The 19,884-nt window shown below is 40.3% G+C and overlaps 2 protein-coding genes across 2 annotated transcripts; one reads left to right on the top strand and one right to left on the bottom strand.

The window, feature by feature from the left end:
- Window positions 1-313: 313 nt before the first annotated feature.
- LOC132640897 (peroxiredoxin Q, chloroplastic-like) lies at window positions 314-5,753 on the bottom strand. The gene is made up of 4 exons (XM_060357709.1): window positions 5,379-5,753; window positions 4,642-4,779; window positions 1,231-1,320; window positions 314-764 (listed from the first exon to the last, which is right to left on the bottom strand). Exons 1-4 carry the CDS (start codon window positions 5,595-5,597, stop codon window positions 546-548), a joined length of 666 nt encoding a protein of 221 aa, XP_060213692.1. The 5' UTR covers window positions 5,598-5,753; the 3' UTR covers window positions 314-545.
- Window positions 5,754-18,687: 12,934 nt separating this feature from the next.
- LOC132639443 (phospholipase A1-II 4-like) lies at window positions 18,688-19,170 on the top strand. Its single transcript, XM_060355885.1, has one exon. It carries the CDS (start codon window positions 18,688-18,690, stop codon window positions 19,168-19,170), a length of 483 nt encoding a protein of 160 aa, XP_060211868.1.
- Window positions 19,171-19,884: the final 714 nt, after the last annotated feature.

Below are 19,884 nucleotides of genomic sequence, written 5' to 3'. Positions count from 1 at the left end.
TTGTGCTCACTGTACTCTTTTGCTTCTCTTGTAAAGAAAGATCCAGCCATTGTGCAGACTGTGTTCTTGATGCAGCTGAACTGTGTTATAACTAACACCATTGTATTGTGTGCTTTGGAGGCTAAGGTTTATGTCCACCTTGTAATCCTTATTTTTATGTATATACTGGATTAGGTGATTGCCTAATCCCCTCCACTATGGTGAATCTCTCAACTGAAAAAAAAAAAAAAAAAAAAAAAGACTACTATAATTTTGCGCTACAACTTTCACTTTGCTGCTTGGGGTTTGTTCAACTGTTCAAAGAGAGGAAAGCTGAACCATTGAAAGAACTCTAATATGCAGTTACGGTGCAATCAGTACAAAGGCTTTCCCGCAAATTTACATCACTCACAATAGTAATACAACAATCTATCACATAATTTTTACTACCCTAACCTTACAGTTCCTTTGACACCAACCACAGTGGTTGTATAAATATATACTAAATATAAGAGAAATTTGATGGCCAGTGGGAAAGAAATGTATCGAGCGAAAACGTTTGACATTCAGAGACTTTGAAGTAGCTTCAGTGTCTCATCAATATGTTTTTCAGGTTGGAACTGATTGTTATATATGAGTTGAACGACTCCATTCTTGTCAAGCACATAAGTTTGTCTTCCGGGCAATGCACCAAAAAGGTCTCCCGGGATTCCCCACTCCTTTCTAACCTTGTCGCCTTCGTCACTCAGCAAGGTATATGGAAGTCTGTATTTCTTTGCAAACGCCTGTACAACCCAAATACCTTGATTATAAGAGTTGGCAATATATACAAACTAAAATCCGAAAAAAAAAGTATGAGAAGAATATAAGAAATTTGAAACACGATGAGCTCGAGTATATCCTTTGACATGAAAAGTATAATTTTGACAGTGTGCCAATAGAAATCCAAATCAATGCAGCTGGCAAATAATTATCTGTGCAATTTCCCAAACAAAGTAAAAGTAAGAAATCACGTGTTGCTTGGCTGATGATTATTCCATTAGAAACAAGAACCTGATTAGTAATTTCTCTGTGAAATCAAACCAGGAGTTCAATCAAATGCAAACTTTAGAGAACGAGACTAATAGGAACAGCAAGGTTAATGTAATCTGATTTGATAATAAGAATCAGAAGTCCAGATAACTGACTGCCTATCAGAAAAATGAACTTCCGCCAACTATTTTTATAACCAATCAATTAAATCTATAATACCTTGTGGGATTCCGGATCGTCACCACTAATCCCAACAACTTCTGCTCCAGCTTTCTTGAATTTTTCATAAGAGTCCCTAAAGGAACATGCCTGTAAAAAAACGTTCACACATTGGTTATTACGAAGGTAACTTTTTATGTATATGCTATTGCAGCATAAAGAGTATGGTTTTTCCTTTCAGGAGTAAAGCAAGTAAATTCTAGTTAAAAAAGAAAACAAAATGAGAAGGAAGAATGAGGGTCATCTCTAGAACAGTTTCAAGCCATAGATCTAGCTTTGTATTTTAAACTTGTCTCATAATTGAGCAGTTCCCTGTATGGGATTAGACTTAATTTGTGTCTAGCAGTAATCTTTTTCACTGATAACGCACTGCTTGGAAAGCATGTCGACTCATTCAGAATTCCACCTCCCCTTGGGCAAAGACCGTACTTACTCCGTACTTCACTTAAACACCAAAAACCCCACATAACTACTCCTCCATCTATAAAAAAATTTCCACAAGGTAGGAACTGTCCTCAGTTAGGCCTAAAATGGAACATGGGCTATGGCCAACTAGTTAAATTTTGGTCCGACCATTGGCCCCATGCCGCACTTCTATCAGAAGCCTAGTAGCAGGGCCTTTACCAAAACATCACGACACACTCACTCTCTCCAACTACATCTCTAATAGCTCATGGAACCTGTCAAACTTCCCTCTCGAGCTACCACCTCAACTCCTTTTACGTATCCAAAGTACGCACTTCCCTCTTTTCGATAATCGCCATGACAATTTCCTTTGAACTTCTCACTTCAACAGACACCTTCTCAGTCAAATCAATGTATAACGCTCTACGAACACCCCAGCCAGATGCATCATTCGCTTGGATTTGGCAACTGAAAATCCCTCCAAGATTACGACATTTCATGGCTTGCATGCCACGAAGACTTCCAACTTCTTACTATTACCACCACTTAGGTTTCATCCCTTCTGATGTCTGTCCATTATACCACCAGGCAAGTGAAACCATCAAGCATTTGTTTTAAGAATGCCCAGCAGTAATGAATCTTTGGCCTCAACTTAATGCTACCACTGTAATGACAAAATCAGCTACCCTTCATCATCATCCTCTCAAATGCTACATCTTCTGATTCATACGACAGATACGTCAAACGAACTCAACATACCGAACTCCATTCTATATCCGTTCGTTTTATGGCAGATATGGCTCCACCGCAACTAGAAGCTCTTTTGTGACACTAGCACGCCCCTAACTAAACCTGCTATTCTCCAAAGAGCTGATGAGTTTTATTATGTAGCCCTTGACCATCGCAAAACTGTCCCAAAAATCCCCCTCCAAGTGAAATAGCATCCACCAACATCTAACACCTTCAAACTTAACACGGATGGAGCGACCAACATAACCACAGGTCTTAGTGATCGCGACTCGAAGGGTAACTGGAGTAAAACGTGAAAGTTTTACAACAACAACAACATACCCAGCATAATCCCACAAGGGGCGTCTGGGAAGGTAGTGTGTATGCAGACCTTACCCCTACCTTGGGAGTTAGAGGTTGTTTCCGATAGACCCTCGGCTCAAGTAAAAAAGAAAACAACGGGAGTGAAGAAGCCATGACAAAAGTTACTAAAGAAAGCATGACAGAGCATTCTTGAAAGGGACAGTAACTATAACAAAACATTTTTCATTGGTCTTGTAAATGTGTTTTCAGTCACAACACCATAGAAACAGAGCTTCTGGCACTTAGTGAGGGATTACGTCTAGCTTTACAGTACAATCTAAAACGATTGGAAGTGAATATTGACACAGCAGCTTTAATTTCACTGCTGAATGCAACACACTCACTTTTCTTCAACATTATATCTGATTGCAGGTGCCTCCTCATGCAGGGTGATCCTCCCCAAAAACACATGTACAGGGAGCAAAACGCAGTTACAACCAACTTGCAAAACATGGCTGTGTTTTGGATGAGTACCACTCAATAACCCTTTTTGATCAACAGCCCGCGTTTGCTGTGCCGGCCTACTTAGCTGATCAGTTAGGCAAGACGACTACTAGACTCGTCGTTCCGACTTCAGTGCCGCTACAAGACATCCTTCATCAAGATCACTGCTCGACAGGACCAGCAACCCAAAATCCCCCTTTTTGAAATGACTCTTTAAGTCACTCTCCTCCTCTAGATATTTTAGTTAGTCATGAGTGTGCACCAGTGTTATCAAAAGCGAAAAGCGCAAAAAAGCTCTAAGGTGCGCAAAGCGCAAATAAAGCGTGGGCTTTAATGAAAAAAAGCACAATGGTGCAAAAATACAAATATATATATTTTTAGTCCAAGATTAATAATAATAAGCATGAATAACAAATGTATGGGCAAAGAAATTGTAAAAATATTACGATAAAGTGAGATATTAATCATCTAGTGTCACCTCTCCAAGAAAGGCTCATTGGCAAGGAAAAGTATGTCTTAGAGCCTTGATGACGACACTGAAGCGCACATAAAGCGAGGCGAAGCGCTCAACATGTTTTGAGCCTCGCTTCAGCGCTTAAAGCGCGCCTTTGATAACACTGGTGTGCACTCTTTGCACACTCAGATATTGATCCTTATACGTGTATTTTATTAAGTTAATATATAACAGTAGTTTGTTTCTGGACGGAAAAATAAATAAATAAATAAAAATAAAAAACAATACACGAGGTGACCACAGAAAATAGAGTAATGACTCCAACATAGATATTCTAAGAAGTTCGAAGAGCAGTACAGCTATTCCAGAAAGTCCAATATAATAAACAAGTCACACATTGATCAAATTTGGAATTAAGATTTGGTTGTGATTGGTTTTGTAGCCTAATGGTAGCATCACTTAGGTGAAGGGTTCCAATTCTTCTAAAAGTTTTTCCCTAATTTCAAAGAAGTTAGTAAAAGAAACGATTGTTCATTCACATCTATTCAGCTAATTGATTATAATTCCCAATTCATGATACCACCAAGGCCTTTCTTTGTGCAAATCTTTTGCATAAAATGAAGTCATTGTTTGGATTACACTTCAATAAAACCAACAAAATCATGCTTTCAATACTTTCTTCTGTATTTTTTTGTCTATAATAATTACTCCCTCTGTTTCAATTTATTTGGCTTGATTCAGAGTACGAGAGTACGAGGGTCAAACTGACTAATGTCCAGTGTGCTTTCGAACATAGAATCTTCAATTTCGTAAAATAAAATTTACATATTTAGAAACTACATAAGAAATACTATAAGTCACAATAGTTAACAATTCAAAATATCTAGAAAGTATTTGAATATGGTCAAATAAAATATCCTTTTGACTGTCCAAATAGTAACTAACACAAATAAAATGTTCAACCCAATGTAAAATTGAACCGAATTTAAACGTAATTTGTGGTGATTGGACTATACCTGTTTGGTGCAACCAGGAGATTCATCAGCAGGATAGAAATAGAGCACAACAGGCTTGCCTTTGAACTGGGAGAGACTCACATCTTTTCCATCTTGATCTTTTAATGTGAATGGTGGAGGCACTGAACCTTTATCCACCTACATAACATGCCACAATTCCAGATAAGGTTTAAAGTAATCATTACTCCCAGAGTCTCAAATTATTTGTCATTTTAAAAGTTACAAAATTAATTATTTTTTCCCATTTTATCTCTAGTAGTTGTACTTGTTCTTAAAAACTATAAACACCTCAATAGAATAAATATTTAACCTTTAGTAGTCCTCCGTCCATTTTTACTTGTCTTGTATTGACTTGGCACATCTAGAAGCTATAAATATAATGATAATTTTACTATATCACCCCTAATTGTCACGATTGAAATCAATCAAGCATACTTTAGAAGTTGTGTAGACAATTTATTTAAGTATATAGGACAAATAAAAATCATCAGAGGATAAGTAATTGTTACTCCATTAGAAAAATTACAAGTATCTCAATTGAATAAATATTTAATGAAGACATATTAAATCTTGAGACAAATATGAGGGTAAAAGAGTCCAAATATATTTTCTTAAAAAGCGTGTTAAAAAAACACCACATGTAATTTGAAACAAAGGGGGGTACAAAGCAAAAAAAAAAAAAATGGAAAGCTAAGAGAAAGTAGTCAAGATAGTGAAGCAGGGGGGAAGCAATGTACCTTAGCAAAAATGGAACTTTTAGTTGAAGAAGAAGAAGAAGAAGAAGAAGGGGTTGTTAAAGAAGGCAAATGAAGGATCTTAAGACCATAAAAATTAGATTTTGAGGATCTTGAGACAATGCTTAGATTCCGACTGAAGAGTATTTTAGGGGTTTGAGAATATTGGAGCAGTGAAGGAATTAGAGTATGCTTTGTTGCAGAGACGGACATAGAAGCCATTTGGATTTTTTTAAGATACTTTTGGTAAATGAGCAGAGATGAAGATTGTTGCTTTCTAGTTCTGTATAGAATAAGAGCGAGTGTGTGCGTGCCGAAAGTGGGAATGGCCGCTTTCTGCGCGGTGGAGAATTGCTGACCCCAACTACCGACTAAGATAGTATTTTTCTTTTCTTTTTTCTTTTTTGAGATCAAAACTCTACTAAATTATCAGGTTTTTATTATTTTCACACTTTAATTATGTCTAATTTTTGTTATTGTCCCTAAACTATAACTTACAGCTGTTAAACCCCTGCTCATTATTCCTATTACTTTACTTTACTACTCTATACCCATGCTTCGTCGTCAATCACAGATCAAAAAAAAAAAAAAAAACAAATTAAGTGGGCCCCATACTAAATACATCAAGCAATATTAAAAAAAAGTGTATCCCACCATCTCCAAACTCATGTAAAAAAAAAAAAAAAGTGGACTCCATATTTAAAAAATTAAGCAATATCAAAAAAAAAATGTGAACCCCATATTAAAAAAACAAGCAATGTAAAAAAAAAAAAAACGTGCACCTCATATTAAAAAATCAAATAATATTCATGTAATTTCCAAAGTATCTCTCATTAAGTCAATAATGGTAGATTCATTGTCACATGCGTATCAACTCATTAGTGAGAGCAAATGAAATTATTGTACAACAAAAAAAAATAGACTACATATTATTGCTTTTCTTCAAAAGGTTAAGTAGCAAAAGCATACAATTTACTTTTTTTTTCTTATATTAGCCTGAGATCTAATCTAGATATTTAACTGTTGTATTTGTTATTCTGTCATGTCATTTATTTGTTATGTTTACTAAAATAAATATACTTAAAATATTTATATTTTAAAAAAAGATAGAATTTAATTACTTTTTCATTTTTATTCTTACTCTAATAAATGTGAAAAGAGATTAATGTCATAAAAGAAAAAATAATATTAAATGGAGATCAAATAATTAATAAGGTAAATTAGTCAAATTATAATTCTAATTGATGTTTCCTTAAAAAACTGTGCAACAGACAACATGACAAGTAAAATGAGCTAAGTCAAGAATATTTATCAAAAATTAAAAATAGTAGTTCTTCGTTTAAATAGAAAATCAAATTTCTACTTTGTTTCGTTTTAAACATGTAAAATTAATTTAATAATTTGAATTAGAATTATCCAAATCAAAATTTGATAAAAAATAATAAGTATTGTTTAGGTCCAATCTACATACATTAACAATAGAATATTTTACACCTTTAAATTAATCGAATTAAAATTCAAAGTATCAACTAATGCTTAAATATTGCTATTGTTTTATTTCAAAGAGAGGAAAATAGTTTCCTTTTAAATAAGTCTTCTCTTTTAAAAAGTATTAATAAATTTTTGCCAACTTTATATTCGTAGCAAACACTAATATAATAAAGTTTTGAATACGGAGCACAAACTACAATGTTATATTAATCGTGTTTTGAACATAGTATGTGTATATATATATAATAAAAACAGTGCAAACTTATTGTTATGTCCCGTGTTTTCGTGTAATTGGAAATTGAGAAATAATTTCGACTTGTGTGTTATAAGGACATAACTTGATTTTGGTGAATATGACTATGTTGGTTATGGAATCATTAATGTTAAGACGTCGGGGAAGGCCGAGGGTAAATTCGGAATTTCGGAAATTAGTTTCGGGAATTACAAAACGGGACTCTTAGTGAATTGGGCCAAGGAAAATATAACAAAATTGAGGCCCAAGGATTGGAGGGTGGCCGGCCATAGCTTTTGGCCCAAACCCATTTTAATGTCATGTGCTATGCACATGACTATTAGTGGATATATATCATTCTTCCACTTAGAATCTTCAAAGATCAAAAAAAAAATTCAAGAACACCAACAAGAGGGTTTCGGCCGAGAATAGTGGAGAGGAGAGAAACAATTTCCCAAGCCTTGTGCTTGCTCCAAAAATCTTGATTTTCACATAGTTGTAAAGTGCTCAAGACGCTCTCCGACGTGATACAAGTAGTTTGGAGAAAGATCGACGTTCGCGACAAGTCGGAAATTCAAGAACAAGGTAAGATTTTTATGTTTTAATGTTATGAAATGGATATGTATGTGTTAGTGATTGGATTAGTATGAAGATTATGGGATGGGGTTGTGTTTGTGCATGGTGTGTGTGTGTAGAAAGGGTGTGTTTGGCCGTGGCTTGTAGGTAGTGCAAGACCATGTGAATTTGATTCCGTTTAGTCGTTTGAGGTGTCGTTGTAACCTTTGTATCGTAAATGAATGTTTGGAGAATTGATTTGGTGTTAGAAAATGATTTCGGACGTTATCGGAAAGTGTATACCTTTGGTATATTTGTGTACATCATAGTATATTTATGATATTAAGGACTTAAATAAGATTTATGGTTGATGATAACGAATTTGGAATGAAACGACGCAAGTTAGAACGTTCGTCGTAACTTTTGGTGTTTTGAATGAAAATTGGAAAGTAGTGAACTTTGGGGATGTTTGTATGTGATTTGGAACTTGTATGTAGTGTGTTTGAATAATTGGGAATGAGTGAATGAATGGACTAATGTGGAAATAGATTTGGAATTTTGAAGTTGAGTCAAGAATTTGCCAACTTATGTATTAAAGTGAAATTTTGAAGTTAATGTAGTATGATTGTGGTTTGTATGGTTTTATGATGTTCGGGCTGTTGTTGTCGTTGTATTTTGAGCCGAGCTAAGTCTCGGGGGTGTTAGATTTATAGGGGAAGTGCTGCCGAAATTTCGGTAGCCAAATATAGCCCAAAGACTAAAATGTTAATTCTCATGAATAGTAACTGGTAAAAGTGACCATTTGCAGTTTCTGGACGAAACGGGAATTGCGATTTGAGGAGCGTAAGGCGCCAACCAGGTATGTAAAGCCTACCTATCATTCTTTTGGCATGTCCTAGACATACTAGGTTAAGATCGGCCCCTCGGGAATAACCCTGCTCTTGGAAATCGAAGTTCAAGTTCGAGCACTATTCATTCAGCGCGATTGAACCCTTTTTGTCGCATTTGGTTAAAAGAATGTTCGTACCTCCATAACTTGTGATGTTGTGTCCGAAACTCCTCGAAACTTCCGTAGATGGCTCTATGGAGCCGAAAGTCTGTGATTTGTGTCCGCCGCCTCAATTTGACCCGAGGTGGGCCCGCGAGCCCCGAGGCTCCCCTTATTCAGTTTGTTTGGTCCGTTTGTGTCCGTTATAATCTGCGACTGTCTGCTTATGACCCAAGTATGTGTTTGAAACTTCTTATGCCATTAACGTACGTTCTGTACTTTGAATGATGTGAGATTTTCGGAAAGCGACTTCTGAACAGTTTTTCTTGCGAATTTGACAGTTTGGAACTTCGTAACTTTTATACGCATACTTTGATCAATCTGATTCCTACTCCGAGCCTTCTGGCGTCAGTTTATACCTACATGTAAACTATATGTTGAGTCCGACAAATTATTTTTGATATGCATATGGTTTCTGCACTACTCTGTTCGTGTTGTCTGCTATGACTTCGTTCGTCGGTACCCGGGCCGACTTTGTGATCGTGCGCGCCATAACATATTCGGGAGTTATGATGTGTTACGGTTTCCGAGGCCTCGCCATAGGGCCGGTTACCGTTTATGGAGTTATGATGTGATATGGCATTTGGTATGTTCTGATGATATGATGTGTGTGTGATATGATGTGTCTGGAGACTGTACGGAGATTTGAAACCTTCTGGAGTTATGATGTGTTGTGGCACCAGCGTCGGGGGGGGGGGGGGGGGGGGGGGGGGTGACCACGTTCCTAAACCCTATCCATGATTTGATTTGCATACGTACGTTTGCCTTCCGCACAGGTTTGCTTTGTTACGTTGACGTTGTGTTTGTTCTTTCTGACTCCAGCTGTGTTTGTGATTTCTGTACCTTCTGCTTTACATACTCAGTACTTCTCCCGTACTGACCCCCGTTTCTTCGGGGGCTGTGTTTCATGCCCGTAGGTACAGAAGCTCGTTTGGGTGGTCCTCCAGTTTAGGCTACTCATTCTGCTGTGTTGGAGAGCTCCCCTTGATCCGGAGCCTACTTTTGGTACATATCTTCTGTTGTATGTGTGTGTTCGGTACATTTGTGGATGTGTGGGTACGGCGGGGCCCTGTCCCGTCATATGTTCTTATGTTCTGTTTTGTCTAGAGGCCTGTAGTCAGATTTGTGGGTCGTGGGTCCGGTGTGTTTGCATGTGAGTCTGTTTTGCATTCTTAAGCGGCCCGTACGCTGCTATGGCCAAGTCGGCCTCTGAGTTTGTATGTATGTGTATGTACTTGGGGGCGATGTGCATTCCGCCACCCTTCTGATGTGTGTGTGTGAAATTTGGCGATGTATATTCCGCCTCCTTTCTGATTTGTGATTTGTCTGATCTGTACGGGCGACTGCTTAGGATAAGTGTTCGGTAGATATCTGATTACGATGTTGAGTTCGAATAACGTACGTTGAGTTTGGACGAGGCTGATTACGATGGTTTGGGTGTGAGTTTGTTTGGGGTGTCCCAGAAGGGCACCAGTCGCGGCCCACGGGGCTGGGTCGTGACAAAAGTGGTATCAGAGCGGTTTGTCCTCGGAATGTCTACAGGCCGTGTCTAGTAGAGTCTTGTTTATCGATGTGTTGTGCACCACATCTATAAACAAGGAGCTACAGGACATCTAGGATGTTGTGTTGCCCTTTCTTTGGAATCTTAGATCGTGCGATAGAGCTGTGTTAATAGGGTCATTCTGATCTGACCCGTTGTTGTGTTTGCAGTGATGCCTCCGAAGAAGGCAACGGCGGCCCAGAAGGGCAAGGCGAAGATAGGAGAGACCAGTCAGGCACAACGGGCTACTCGGGCTCGTGTTTATGATTTGCTTGAGGTTACACCTCATTCTGAGGGGTCTGCTACACCCCCATTAGTACAGCCTGGAGCGGGACCTTCAGCAGCTCCAGAGGTCCGTGTACCCGCTCCTGAGACTCCAGCTCCTCAGCCAGGGGCGGAGGATAGGACCCTGAGGGAGGCTGTACAGTTGCTGACCACGATTGTAGCCGGACAGGCTCGCAGGCGCGGGCGGAGGGACGATGATGATGAGGACAGGCGGGAAAGCCTGAGAGTTCGGGAGTTCTTGTTATGCGGCCCTCCAGAGTTTTTCGGGTCTAAGCCCGACGAGGACCCCCATGACTTCATTCGGGGGATGCGGCGTGCATTAGACTTGGTCAGGGCGTCAGAGACCGAGTCGGTTGAGCTAGCTTCGCATAGACTTCGGGATGTTGCCGCGCATTGGTATGAGACTTGGGAGCTATCCCGGGGTGAGGGTGCTCCTCCAGCTATGTGGGATCAGTTTGTGACTGCTTTCACCCGCCACTTTCTGCCCCCAGAGTTACGACGGGAGCGAGCTGATCGGTTTTTGCATCTGCAGCAGAGGGGTCGGAGCGTCCGTGAATATAATTTGGAGTTTGATTCCCTGGCCCGGTATGCCCCTGCCGTGGTGGCAGATATGACAGATCGGATGCATAGATATGTTATGGGGCTGGATCGTTACTTGATTGACGGGTGTATGGCGGTGTCATTGCAGACAGATATGGACATTGCCCGTCTACAGGCCTACGCCCAGGGGATGGAGAACCGGCACCGAGCAGATCGGCCCAGCCGAGAGTATGATGGGAGACGGCCCAAGAGGGCCAGATCAGCGGGGTATTCCGGAGATTCTCGGGGCGGGCAGCCTCAGTATCAGTCCAGCGGGTACTTTCCTCCGTCAGGCCGGGACACACAGTCTGTTGGTAAGAGGTTTGATGGAGCAGGACCGTCCAGGGCAGACCAGAGTTCCAGAGCCCCAGGTCCTCAGGTGAGCAGGGGTCCCAGTCAGTCTAGGCCACCCATACCCCAGTGTTCGTATTGTGGAAGATCGCACCCAGATGAGTGCTTCAGGGCCACAGGGGCCTGTTTTGCTTGCGGCCGCCAGGGCCATATCATGCGGGATTGTCCGTGGGCAGGCGGTTCCGGTAGCGCAGCACCGCCGATGAGATCTGTTGCGGGTTCGTCATCTACCCCTTCGGCCACGCGCTCTACGGGGCGAGGTATGCCAGCACCAGCGGGCCGCGGTAGAGGCCGTGGTGGGGGTTCAGATTCTAGCGGTCCCTCGAACCGCATCTATGCTTTGACCGGTCGTCGGGACCCAGAGGCACCCCCAGACACAGACCCAGGTATACTACTAACCCTTTTGTTTAATGAATATGTGCAATGGTAGGTTTGTACCTCAGTATTATGCGATATTCTTTTTGTGTGTGTCAGTAAAGGTCGGGTAAGAATCTGAATTAATGAAAATATCCGAGGCAGTTATCTGTACATGTGGGAGGAAAATATATGGGATTTGGAAGGCTAGAACGATAGACCACACAGCTAGAAAAGCAAACGACCTCTTTGGGTCAGAGTGGGACCCGCTACAAAAAATTTTCCGAAAAATTTGCTAAAATCCCGTTCGGCCTAAAATTACGTGACAAAGGTCGTGCGGGGCAATTGGCGAAATTATATCAGCCCTAACGCGTCAAAATGTGTAAAAGTTTCAGGGTTAAGCGTGCTCAAGCCAGAGCAATTCTGGGACGGGTGACCCCCTGGGAAGTAACGCAAAATTTTGCACAAGTGTAAGTATGATTAAGGTAAATGAAAACTTGGGGTAACCAAAGGCAAATAGGATGTGTGTGAAGTAGTTAGTGCCCTTTCGAGAGTCGCGCGGAACGAGGCGGACTAAATGGGCAAAAAGGAAAGGGTACAACACCTCTTGGGAAATTGAACGAATTTGAATAATAGTCAGAGATGTTCGCCAGTAAGGTGTGAGCAAACGTGTGTATGTGTATATGTATGTGTATGTGTGTGTATGATTCTCATTCGCTGCCTATGAGGGCTAAGAGTCGAGCCCCGGAAACTAATATTGTGATAAACAAAGGATAAGCAGTGTGAGTAATTGGAATTTTTGAAGGAGTCGATACGTAAGACGCAAGGTAAATTGTGTGACGACTGATGAGTGAGTTTGCAAATAAAAAGGAAATTCTCATGAATTATTGGAGCCTTAATGTGAATGATGTGATCCTAAATTGACAATCTATCTGTGGTGCTTCTGCACTTCCAATTCCGATGAGGCTCTACCTGGTACGCCTCTATATTTCTGAGTTCGACTATGTTCCCGTCCGATGAACCTTTTGTGCGTTTGATTCTGGATCCGTTTCTGTCTGGCACACCTCTGTATGTCTGACTCTGGATATAAATCCGTCTGATATACTTCTGTGCGTTTGATTTTGACCGCGCGTGTGTTTGATACATTTCGGTTTGTCTGATCACGATTCGGTATGAAACAATTCTGTATATTTGCTTCTGATTTCGGGTTTGTTCGATATGATTCCGTACGTCTGGCTTTGATTGTGAATCTGTTTGGTATATCTTCGTGTGTCTGATTCTGCCTACGAATTCGTTTGATACGTCTTTGTACGTCTGACTCCGATCTCAGATGTGTTTGATATGCGTCCGCACTTTTGATGTTGACTACGAATCCGTCCGATATACTTATGCGCGTCCGGCTTAAGTTCTGAATCTGTTTGGCATGAAGTGTCTGATATGAAGTAAAGTGAGAGTACGACGATGTGGTAAGGAAACCCAGGAGTGTGATAAGAAAATGATATTGATTATGATGTCTGGGAAGCGTTCGTCCATTACAAGAATATAGCGTATGGTTCGGTGATTACGTAGGGTATGAGGAAAGGGGATTAAGAAGGCGTTTGAATCGGTGATGTGAAAATCTACCCCTAGTATTGGTAAAGAAGCCATGTCGGAGAAATCAATAAAGGACAACTATCAAGAGAAACCCTCCCGGAGTAGTACGACACCCATGAGGTCGATTCAACATTCGAGGACGAATGTTCTTAAGGGGGGGAGAATGTTATGTCCCGTGTTTTCGTGTAATTGGAAATTGAGAAATAATTTCGACTTGTGTGTTATAAGGACATAACTTGATTTTGGTGAATATGACTATGTTGGTTATGGAATCATTAATGTTAAGACGTCGGGGAAGGCCGAGGGTAAATTCGGAATTTCGGAAATTAGTTTCGGGAATTACAAAACGGGACTCTTAGTGAATTGGGCCAAGGAAAATATAACAAAATTGAGGCCCAAGGATTGGAGGGTGGCCGGCCATAGCTTTTGGCCCAAACCCATTTTAATGTCATGTGCTATGCACATGATATATTAGTGGATATATATCATTCTTCCACTTAGAATCTTCAAAGATCAAAAAAAAAATTCAAGAACACCAACAAGAGGGTTTCGGCCGAGAATAGTGGAGAGGAGAGAAAAAATTTCCCAAGCCTTGTGCTTGCTCCAAAAATCTTGATTTTCACATAGTTGTAAAGTGCTCAAGACGCTCTCCGACGTGATACAAGTAGTTTGGAGAAAGATCGACGTTCGCGACAAGTCGGAAATTCAAGAACAAGGTAAGATTTTTATGTTTTAATGTTATGAAATGGATATGTATGTGTTAGTGATTGGATTAGTATGAAGATTATGGGATGGGGTTGTGTTTGTGCATGGTGTGTGTGTGTAGAAAGGGTGTGTTTGGCCGTGGCTTGTAGGTAGTGCAAGACCATGTGAATTTGATTCCGTTTAGTCGTTTGAGGTGTCGTTGTAACCTTTGTATCGTAAATGAATGTTTGGAGAATTGATTTGGTGTTAGAAAATGATTTCGGACGTTATCGGAAAGTGTATACCTTTGGTATATTTGTGTACATCATAGTATATTTATGATATTAAGGACTTAAATAAGATTTATGGTTGATGATAACGAATTTGGAATGAAACGACGCAAGTTAGAACGTTCGTCGTAACTTTTGGTGTTTTGAATGAAAATTGGAAAGTAGTGAACTTTGGGGATGTTTGTATGTGATTTGGAACTTGTATGTAGTGTGTTTGAATAATTGGGAATGAGTGAATGAATGGACTAATGTGGAAATAGATTTGGAATTTTGAAGTTGAGTCAAGAATTTGCCAACTTATGTATTAAAGTGAAATTTTGAAGTTAATGTAGTATGATTGTGGTTTGTATGGTTTTATGATGTTTGGGCTGTTGTTGTCGTTGTATTTTGAGCCGAGCTAAGTCTCGGGGGTGTTAGATTTATAGGGGAAGTGCTGCCGAAATTTCGGTAGCCAAATATAGCCCAAAGACTAAAATGTTAATTCTCATGAATAGTAACTGGTAAAAGTGACCATTTGCAGTTTCTGGACGAAACGGGAATTGCGATTTGAGGAGCGTAAGGCGCCAACCAGGTATGTAAAGCCTACCTATCATTCTTTTGGCATGTCCTAGACATACTAGGTTAAGATCGGCCCCTCGGGAATAACCCTGCTCTTGGAAATCGAAGTTCAAGTTCGAGCACTATTCATTCAACGCGATTGAACCCTTTTTGTCGCATTTGGTTAAAAGAATGTTCGTACCTCCATAACTTGTGCTGTTGTGTCCGAAACTCCTCGAAACTTCCGTAGATGGCTCTATGGAGCCGAAAGTCTGTGATTTGTGTCCGCCGCCTCAATTTGACCCGAGGTGGGCCCGCGAGCCCCGAGGCTCCCCTTATTCAGTTTGTTTGGTCCGTTTGTGTCCGTTATAATCTGCGACTGTCTGCTTATGACCCAAGGATGTGTTTGAAACTTCTTATGCCATTAACGTACGTTCTGTACTTTGAATGATGTGAGATTTTCGGAAAGCGACTTCTGAACAGTTTTTCTTGCGAATTTGACAGTTTGGAACTTCGTAACTTTTATACGCATACTTTGATCAATCTGATTCCTACTCCGAGCCTTCTGGCGTCAGTTTATACCTACATGTAAACTATATGTTGAGTCCGACAAATTATTTTTGATATGCATATGGTTTCTGCACTACTCTGTTCGTGCTGTCTGCTATGACTTCGTTCGTCGGTACCCGGGCCGACTTTGTGATCGTGCGCGCCATAACATATTCGGGAGTTATGATGTGTTACGGTTTCCGAGGCCTCGCCATAGGGCCGGTTACCGTTTATGGAGTTATGATGTGATATGGCATTTGGTATGTTCTGATGATATGATGTGTGTGTGATATGATGTGTCTGGAGACTGTACGGAGATTTGAAACCTTCTGGAGTTATGATGTGTTGTGGCACCAGCGTCGGGGGGGGGGGGGGGGGTGACCACGTTCCTAAACCCTATCCATGATTTGATTTGCATACGTACGTTTGCCTTCCGCACAGGTTTGCTTTGTTACGTTGACGTTGTGTTTGTTCTTTCTGACTCCAGCTGTGTTTGTGATTTCTGTACCTTCTGCTTTACATACTCAGTACTTCTCCCGTACTGACCCCCGTTTCTTCGGGGGCTGTGTTTCATGCCCGCAGGTACAGAAGCTCGTTTGGGTGGTCCTCCAGTTTAGGCTACTCATTCTGCTGTGTTGGAGAGCTCCCCTTGATCCGGAGCCTACGTTTGGTACATATCTTCTGTTGTATGTGTGTGTTCGGTACATTTGTGGATGTGTGGGTACGGCGGGGCCCTGTCCCGTCATATGTTCTTATGTTCTGTTTTGTCTAGAGTCCTGTAGTCAGATTTGTGGGTCGTGGGTCCGGTGTGTTTGCATGTGAGTCTGTTTTGCATTCTTAAGCGGCCCGTACGCTGCTATGGCCAAGTCGGCCTCTGAGTTTGTATGTATGTGTATGTACTTGGGGGCGATGTGCATTCCGCCACCCTTCTGATGTGTGTGTGTGAAATTTGGCGATGTATATTCCGCCTCCTTTCTGATTTGTGATTTGTCTGATCTGTACGGGCGACTGCTTAGGATAAGTGTTCGGTAGATATCTGATTACGATGTTGAGTTCGAATAACGTACGTTGAGTTTGGACGAGGCTGATTACGATGGTTTGGGTGTGAGTTCGTTTGGGGTGTCCCAGAAGGGCACCAGTCGCGGCCCACGGGGCTGGGTCGTGACACTTATGTATGTTTATTAGCAATATAAAATATATAGATTATCACTACCCAAACACAACTACATACAAATAGATACATTGTAATCCAAAGTGCGCACGGCATACACCGTCTAGTGTTGGGCTAAAACGGCCCAAAGATACTCTTAACATGATGTGATATTGTCCGCTTTGGGCCAAGCCCGCACGGTTTTCCCCAAAAGGCCTCACATCATTAAGAGTATCCAACTCCTTATAAATAGCTTCCTTTTTCTTTCTAGCTACCAATGTGGTACTTTGTTCGCACACCCAACAATCTCCTCCTCGAACTAAGTTCCACGTGGCTTATTATCATACCACGGGTCAGAGATTCAACATATTTGTGTGCCACCCACACTGTCAGAGTATTTACAGTCACCGAAGCCCAAAGGCTGTGAATGCGTCTTCAAAGCTATGGGTAAAGGTCGTAAACCGGCCCATAGACGGCCAAAGGCACAAAGTCGGGCCCCACACCACACTCCGCCATCTTCATACCCGTCGTGCCAAACCATTGGCTCTGATACCACTTTGTTAGGCTAAAACGGCCCAAAGATACTCTTAACATGATGTGATATTGTCCGTTTTGGGCCAAGCTCGCACAGTTTTCCCCAAAAGGCCTCACATCATTAAGAGTATTCAACTCCTTATAAATAGCTTCCTTTTTCTTTTCAGCTACCAATGTGGTACTTTGTTCGCACACCCAACATCTAGTATGTCATGTAAGTGAGTTCACCCTACCAAAAAAAAATTAAATAATGTTAAGTGGGATGACACATGTTATTAGAGTATGTTTTTTAGAGATGGAATAAGAAGCAATTTGGATTTTTCCCAGATACTTTTGGGTCGATATTGTTACTCCCTCCGTCTCAATTTAAGTGTCTTACTTTAATTTGACTCAAAGTTTAAATAATAAAAGGGGACTTTCTAATTTTGTGTTCTTAAATTAAAAATGTGTGTAACGTATTAAAATGTCCTTTGAATTTTGTGATTTTAAACTTATCATGTAAAATTTTTGAATTGTGAAACTTCTACTAAATATAAAAAGAAAAACTCTTTTCTGGAACAAATTAAAAAAAAAAAAAAAAAACTATACACTTAAATTGTGACGGAGGATGTATTTTTATAAAATAAAATGGAGCAGGGAGGCTATTAGTGTGTGTGGGCGAAAGTGGGAATAGCCGCTTTCTGCACGGTGGAGATTTGCTGACCCCAACTACGGACTATGACATTCAGTCAACGTAGTTTCTACTTTGTTTTTTTTTTTTTTAAGCTTAAGTCATCCGTTACCACCTAAATTTGTTCGCACATTCCACTTACACGCCTCAACTTAGATTCTTTCCAATTGAACACCTAAACCATTCTGAATAAAAACCTAAGTAGAATTTAGTATTTTATGCCAGGGAGGCACATGTAAGTCCTCATGCATATTTCCTGCAATTTTCCTACACAGAACAGAAAGGATTTGATTCAATAAACTACGAACTTGAAGCACAATTTCATGTTTGTTTGGTATCACGGCTACAACCCGAAGACGCAAAGCAGATTTTCCTTTTGCATAACAAATAGGAAAATGTGATGTCATAAAATTTACACAAAGTATGTAAAAGCTTCACAGTACTTACTACTTACTGGTTTGTGAAAATAATGAGCACCAAAATGAAAGTAGAAGCCGAAGGTAAAGATGAGCCAATGGCGAGGGTTAGGCACATTCTTGATGTCCATTTATATAAGATACTTATTGATCAAAATATAATAAAGGGAAAAGGGCCTGATTTACCCTTCTACTTTGGGAAAAGGTTCATATTTACCCCCCGTTATACTATCAGCCCACTTATGCCCCTACCGTTACAATAGTTGAAATATTTGCCCCCATTTTTAACTCCTGTCCACCGTGGCTAATGGCTTGGGTCAGGTTTGTCCACCGTGTCCCATTAAAATGACACATAAGAGGCCATGTCAGCAATTTAATTAAATGGGTCCTAAAATGAAAAGAACCAAACCATGCTTCTTCTTCACCATCAAAAGCTAGGGTTTTTGCCTCTCTTATGTTGGGGCAATACAAGAACGAGGAAGTTAGCATAACTGTTACAGGCCACAGCTTGGGTTCAGCATTAGCCACACTATGCGCTATTGACATAGTTGTCAACCAAGTCAATAAGGATTTCCCATTGACGGCATTTGTATTTGGTTGCCCACGAGTCGGAGAAGAGAATTTCAAGAAAGCTTATGAAAAATTGAAAAATCTTCAAATATTGCGCATTTGTAATGCCCTTGATCATATTTTGGAGATGCCAGACCGCGGACTCGTCGATGGGTCTGCAAATGACTGGAGAGTGTATGAACAAGTTGGCTCTGAACTTTCAATTGACACTACCAAGTCGAAGTATTTTAAGAAAGATGTAAATGGTCATATTCTGGAGGTTTATTTGCATGGAATTGCTGGAATACAAGGACCAAAAGGAGAGTTTAATTTTGGAGATAAATCGGGAAGAACTATTGTAACGTTTGGTTCTCAGAGAAGAACATAAGAGAGGAAAAAAACCCTAGCTTTTGATGGTGAAGAAGAAGCATGGTTTGATTCTTTCAATTTTAGGACCCATTTAATTAAATTGCTGACATGGCCTCTTATGTGGCATTTTAATGGGACACAGTGGACAAGTCCGACCCAAGCCATTGGCCACGGTGGACAGGAGTTAAAAATGGGGGCAAATATTTCAACTATTGTAACGGTAGGGGTATAAGTGGGATGATAGTATAACGGGGGGTAAATGTGAACCTTTTCCCAAAGTAGAGGGGTAAATCAGGCCCTTTTCCCTATAATAAAAACTCATCATTAGTGCTAATTAGGGGTGTCAATGGTTTTTCAAAAACCGATTGAACCGACTGAACCGTACCGTACGGAACCGATTTTTAGGTTCTTTTTAATAAAATCGAAGGTTTTAAAATAAATTCATAACCGTACTGAATAACCAGGGTGGGTTTTTTATTTTATAAAAAATACCGAACCGAATAAATACATATGTAGAGGTATATTTTATATATGGGAAAATAGTCAAATGCTCCCTCAACGTTTAGTCAGATTAATAATGATGCACCCCATCTTTACGAGTGACCTATTACCCCCCTGGACAATTTTAAAGTGAAATTAATACCTCCCTGGATAGTGAGGTGGCACAGAGAGTGTAGTTCACTCTCTTTGAGAGAGTGAGAAGCAAATAAAAATGTTTTAAAAAAAATTATAA

Source organism: Lycium barbarum, chromosome 5 (assembly GCF_019175385.1).
Source record: "Lycium barbarum isolate Lr01 chromosome 5, ASM1917538v2, whole genome shotgun sequence".
Lineage (NCBI taxonomy): Eukaryota > Viridiplantae > Streptophyta > Magnoliopsida > Solanales > Solanaceae > Lycium > Lycium barbarum.
Note: the sequence above shows the minus strand (reverse complement) of the source record. Positions and strands in the feature narration are given on the sequence as shown.

Excerpts from the sequence above, each read along its gene's own strand:
- LOC132639443 (XM_060355885.1), top strand. The coding sequence starts at position 18,688 with ATGTTGGGGCAATACAAGAACGAGGAAGTTAGCATAACTGTTACAGGC.
- LOC132640897 (XM_060357709.1), bottom strand. The coding sequence starts at position 5,597 with ATGGCTTCTATGTCCGTCTCTGCAACAAAGCATACTCTAATTCCTTCA. Across the intron at positions 1,321-4,641 it reads CTCCTGGTTGCACCAAACAG|GCATGTTCCTTTAGGGACTC; the intron begins GTATAGTCCAAT and ends GTTTTTTTACAG. Across the intron at positions 765-1,230 it reads ACGATCCGGAATCCCACAAG|GCGTTTGCAAAGAAATACAG; the intron begins GTATTATAGATT and ends TGGGTTGTACAG.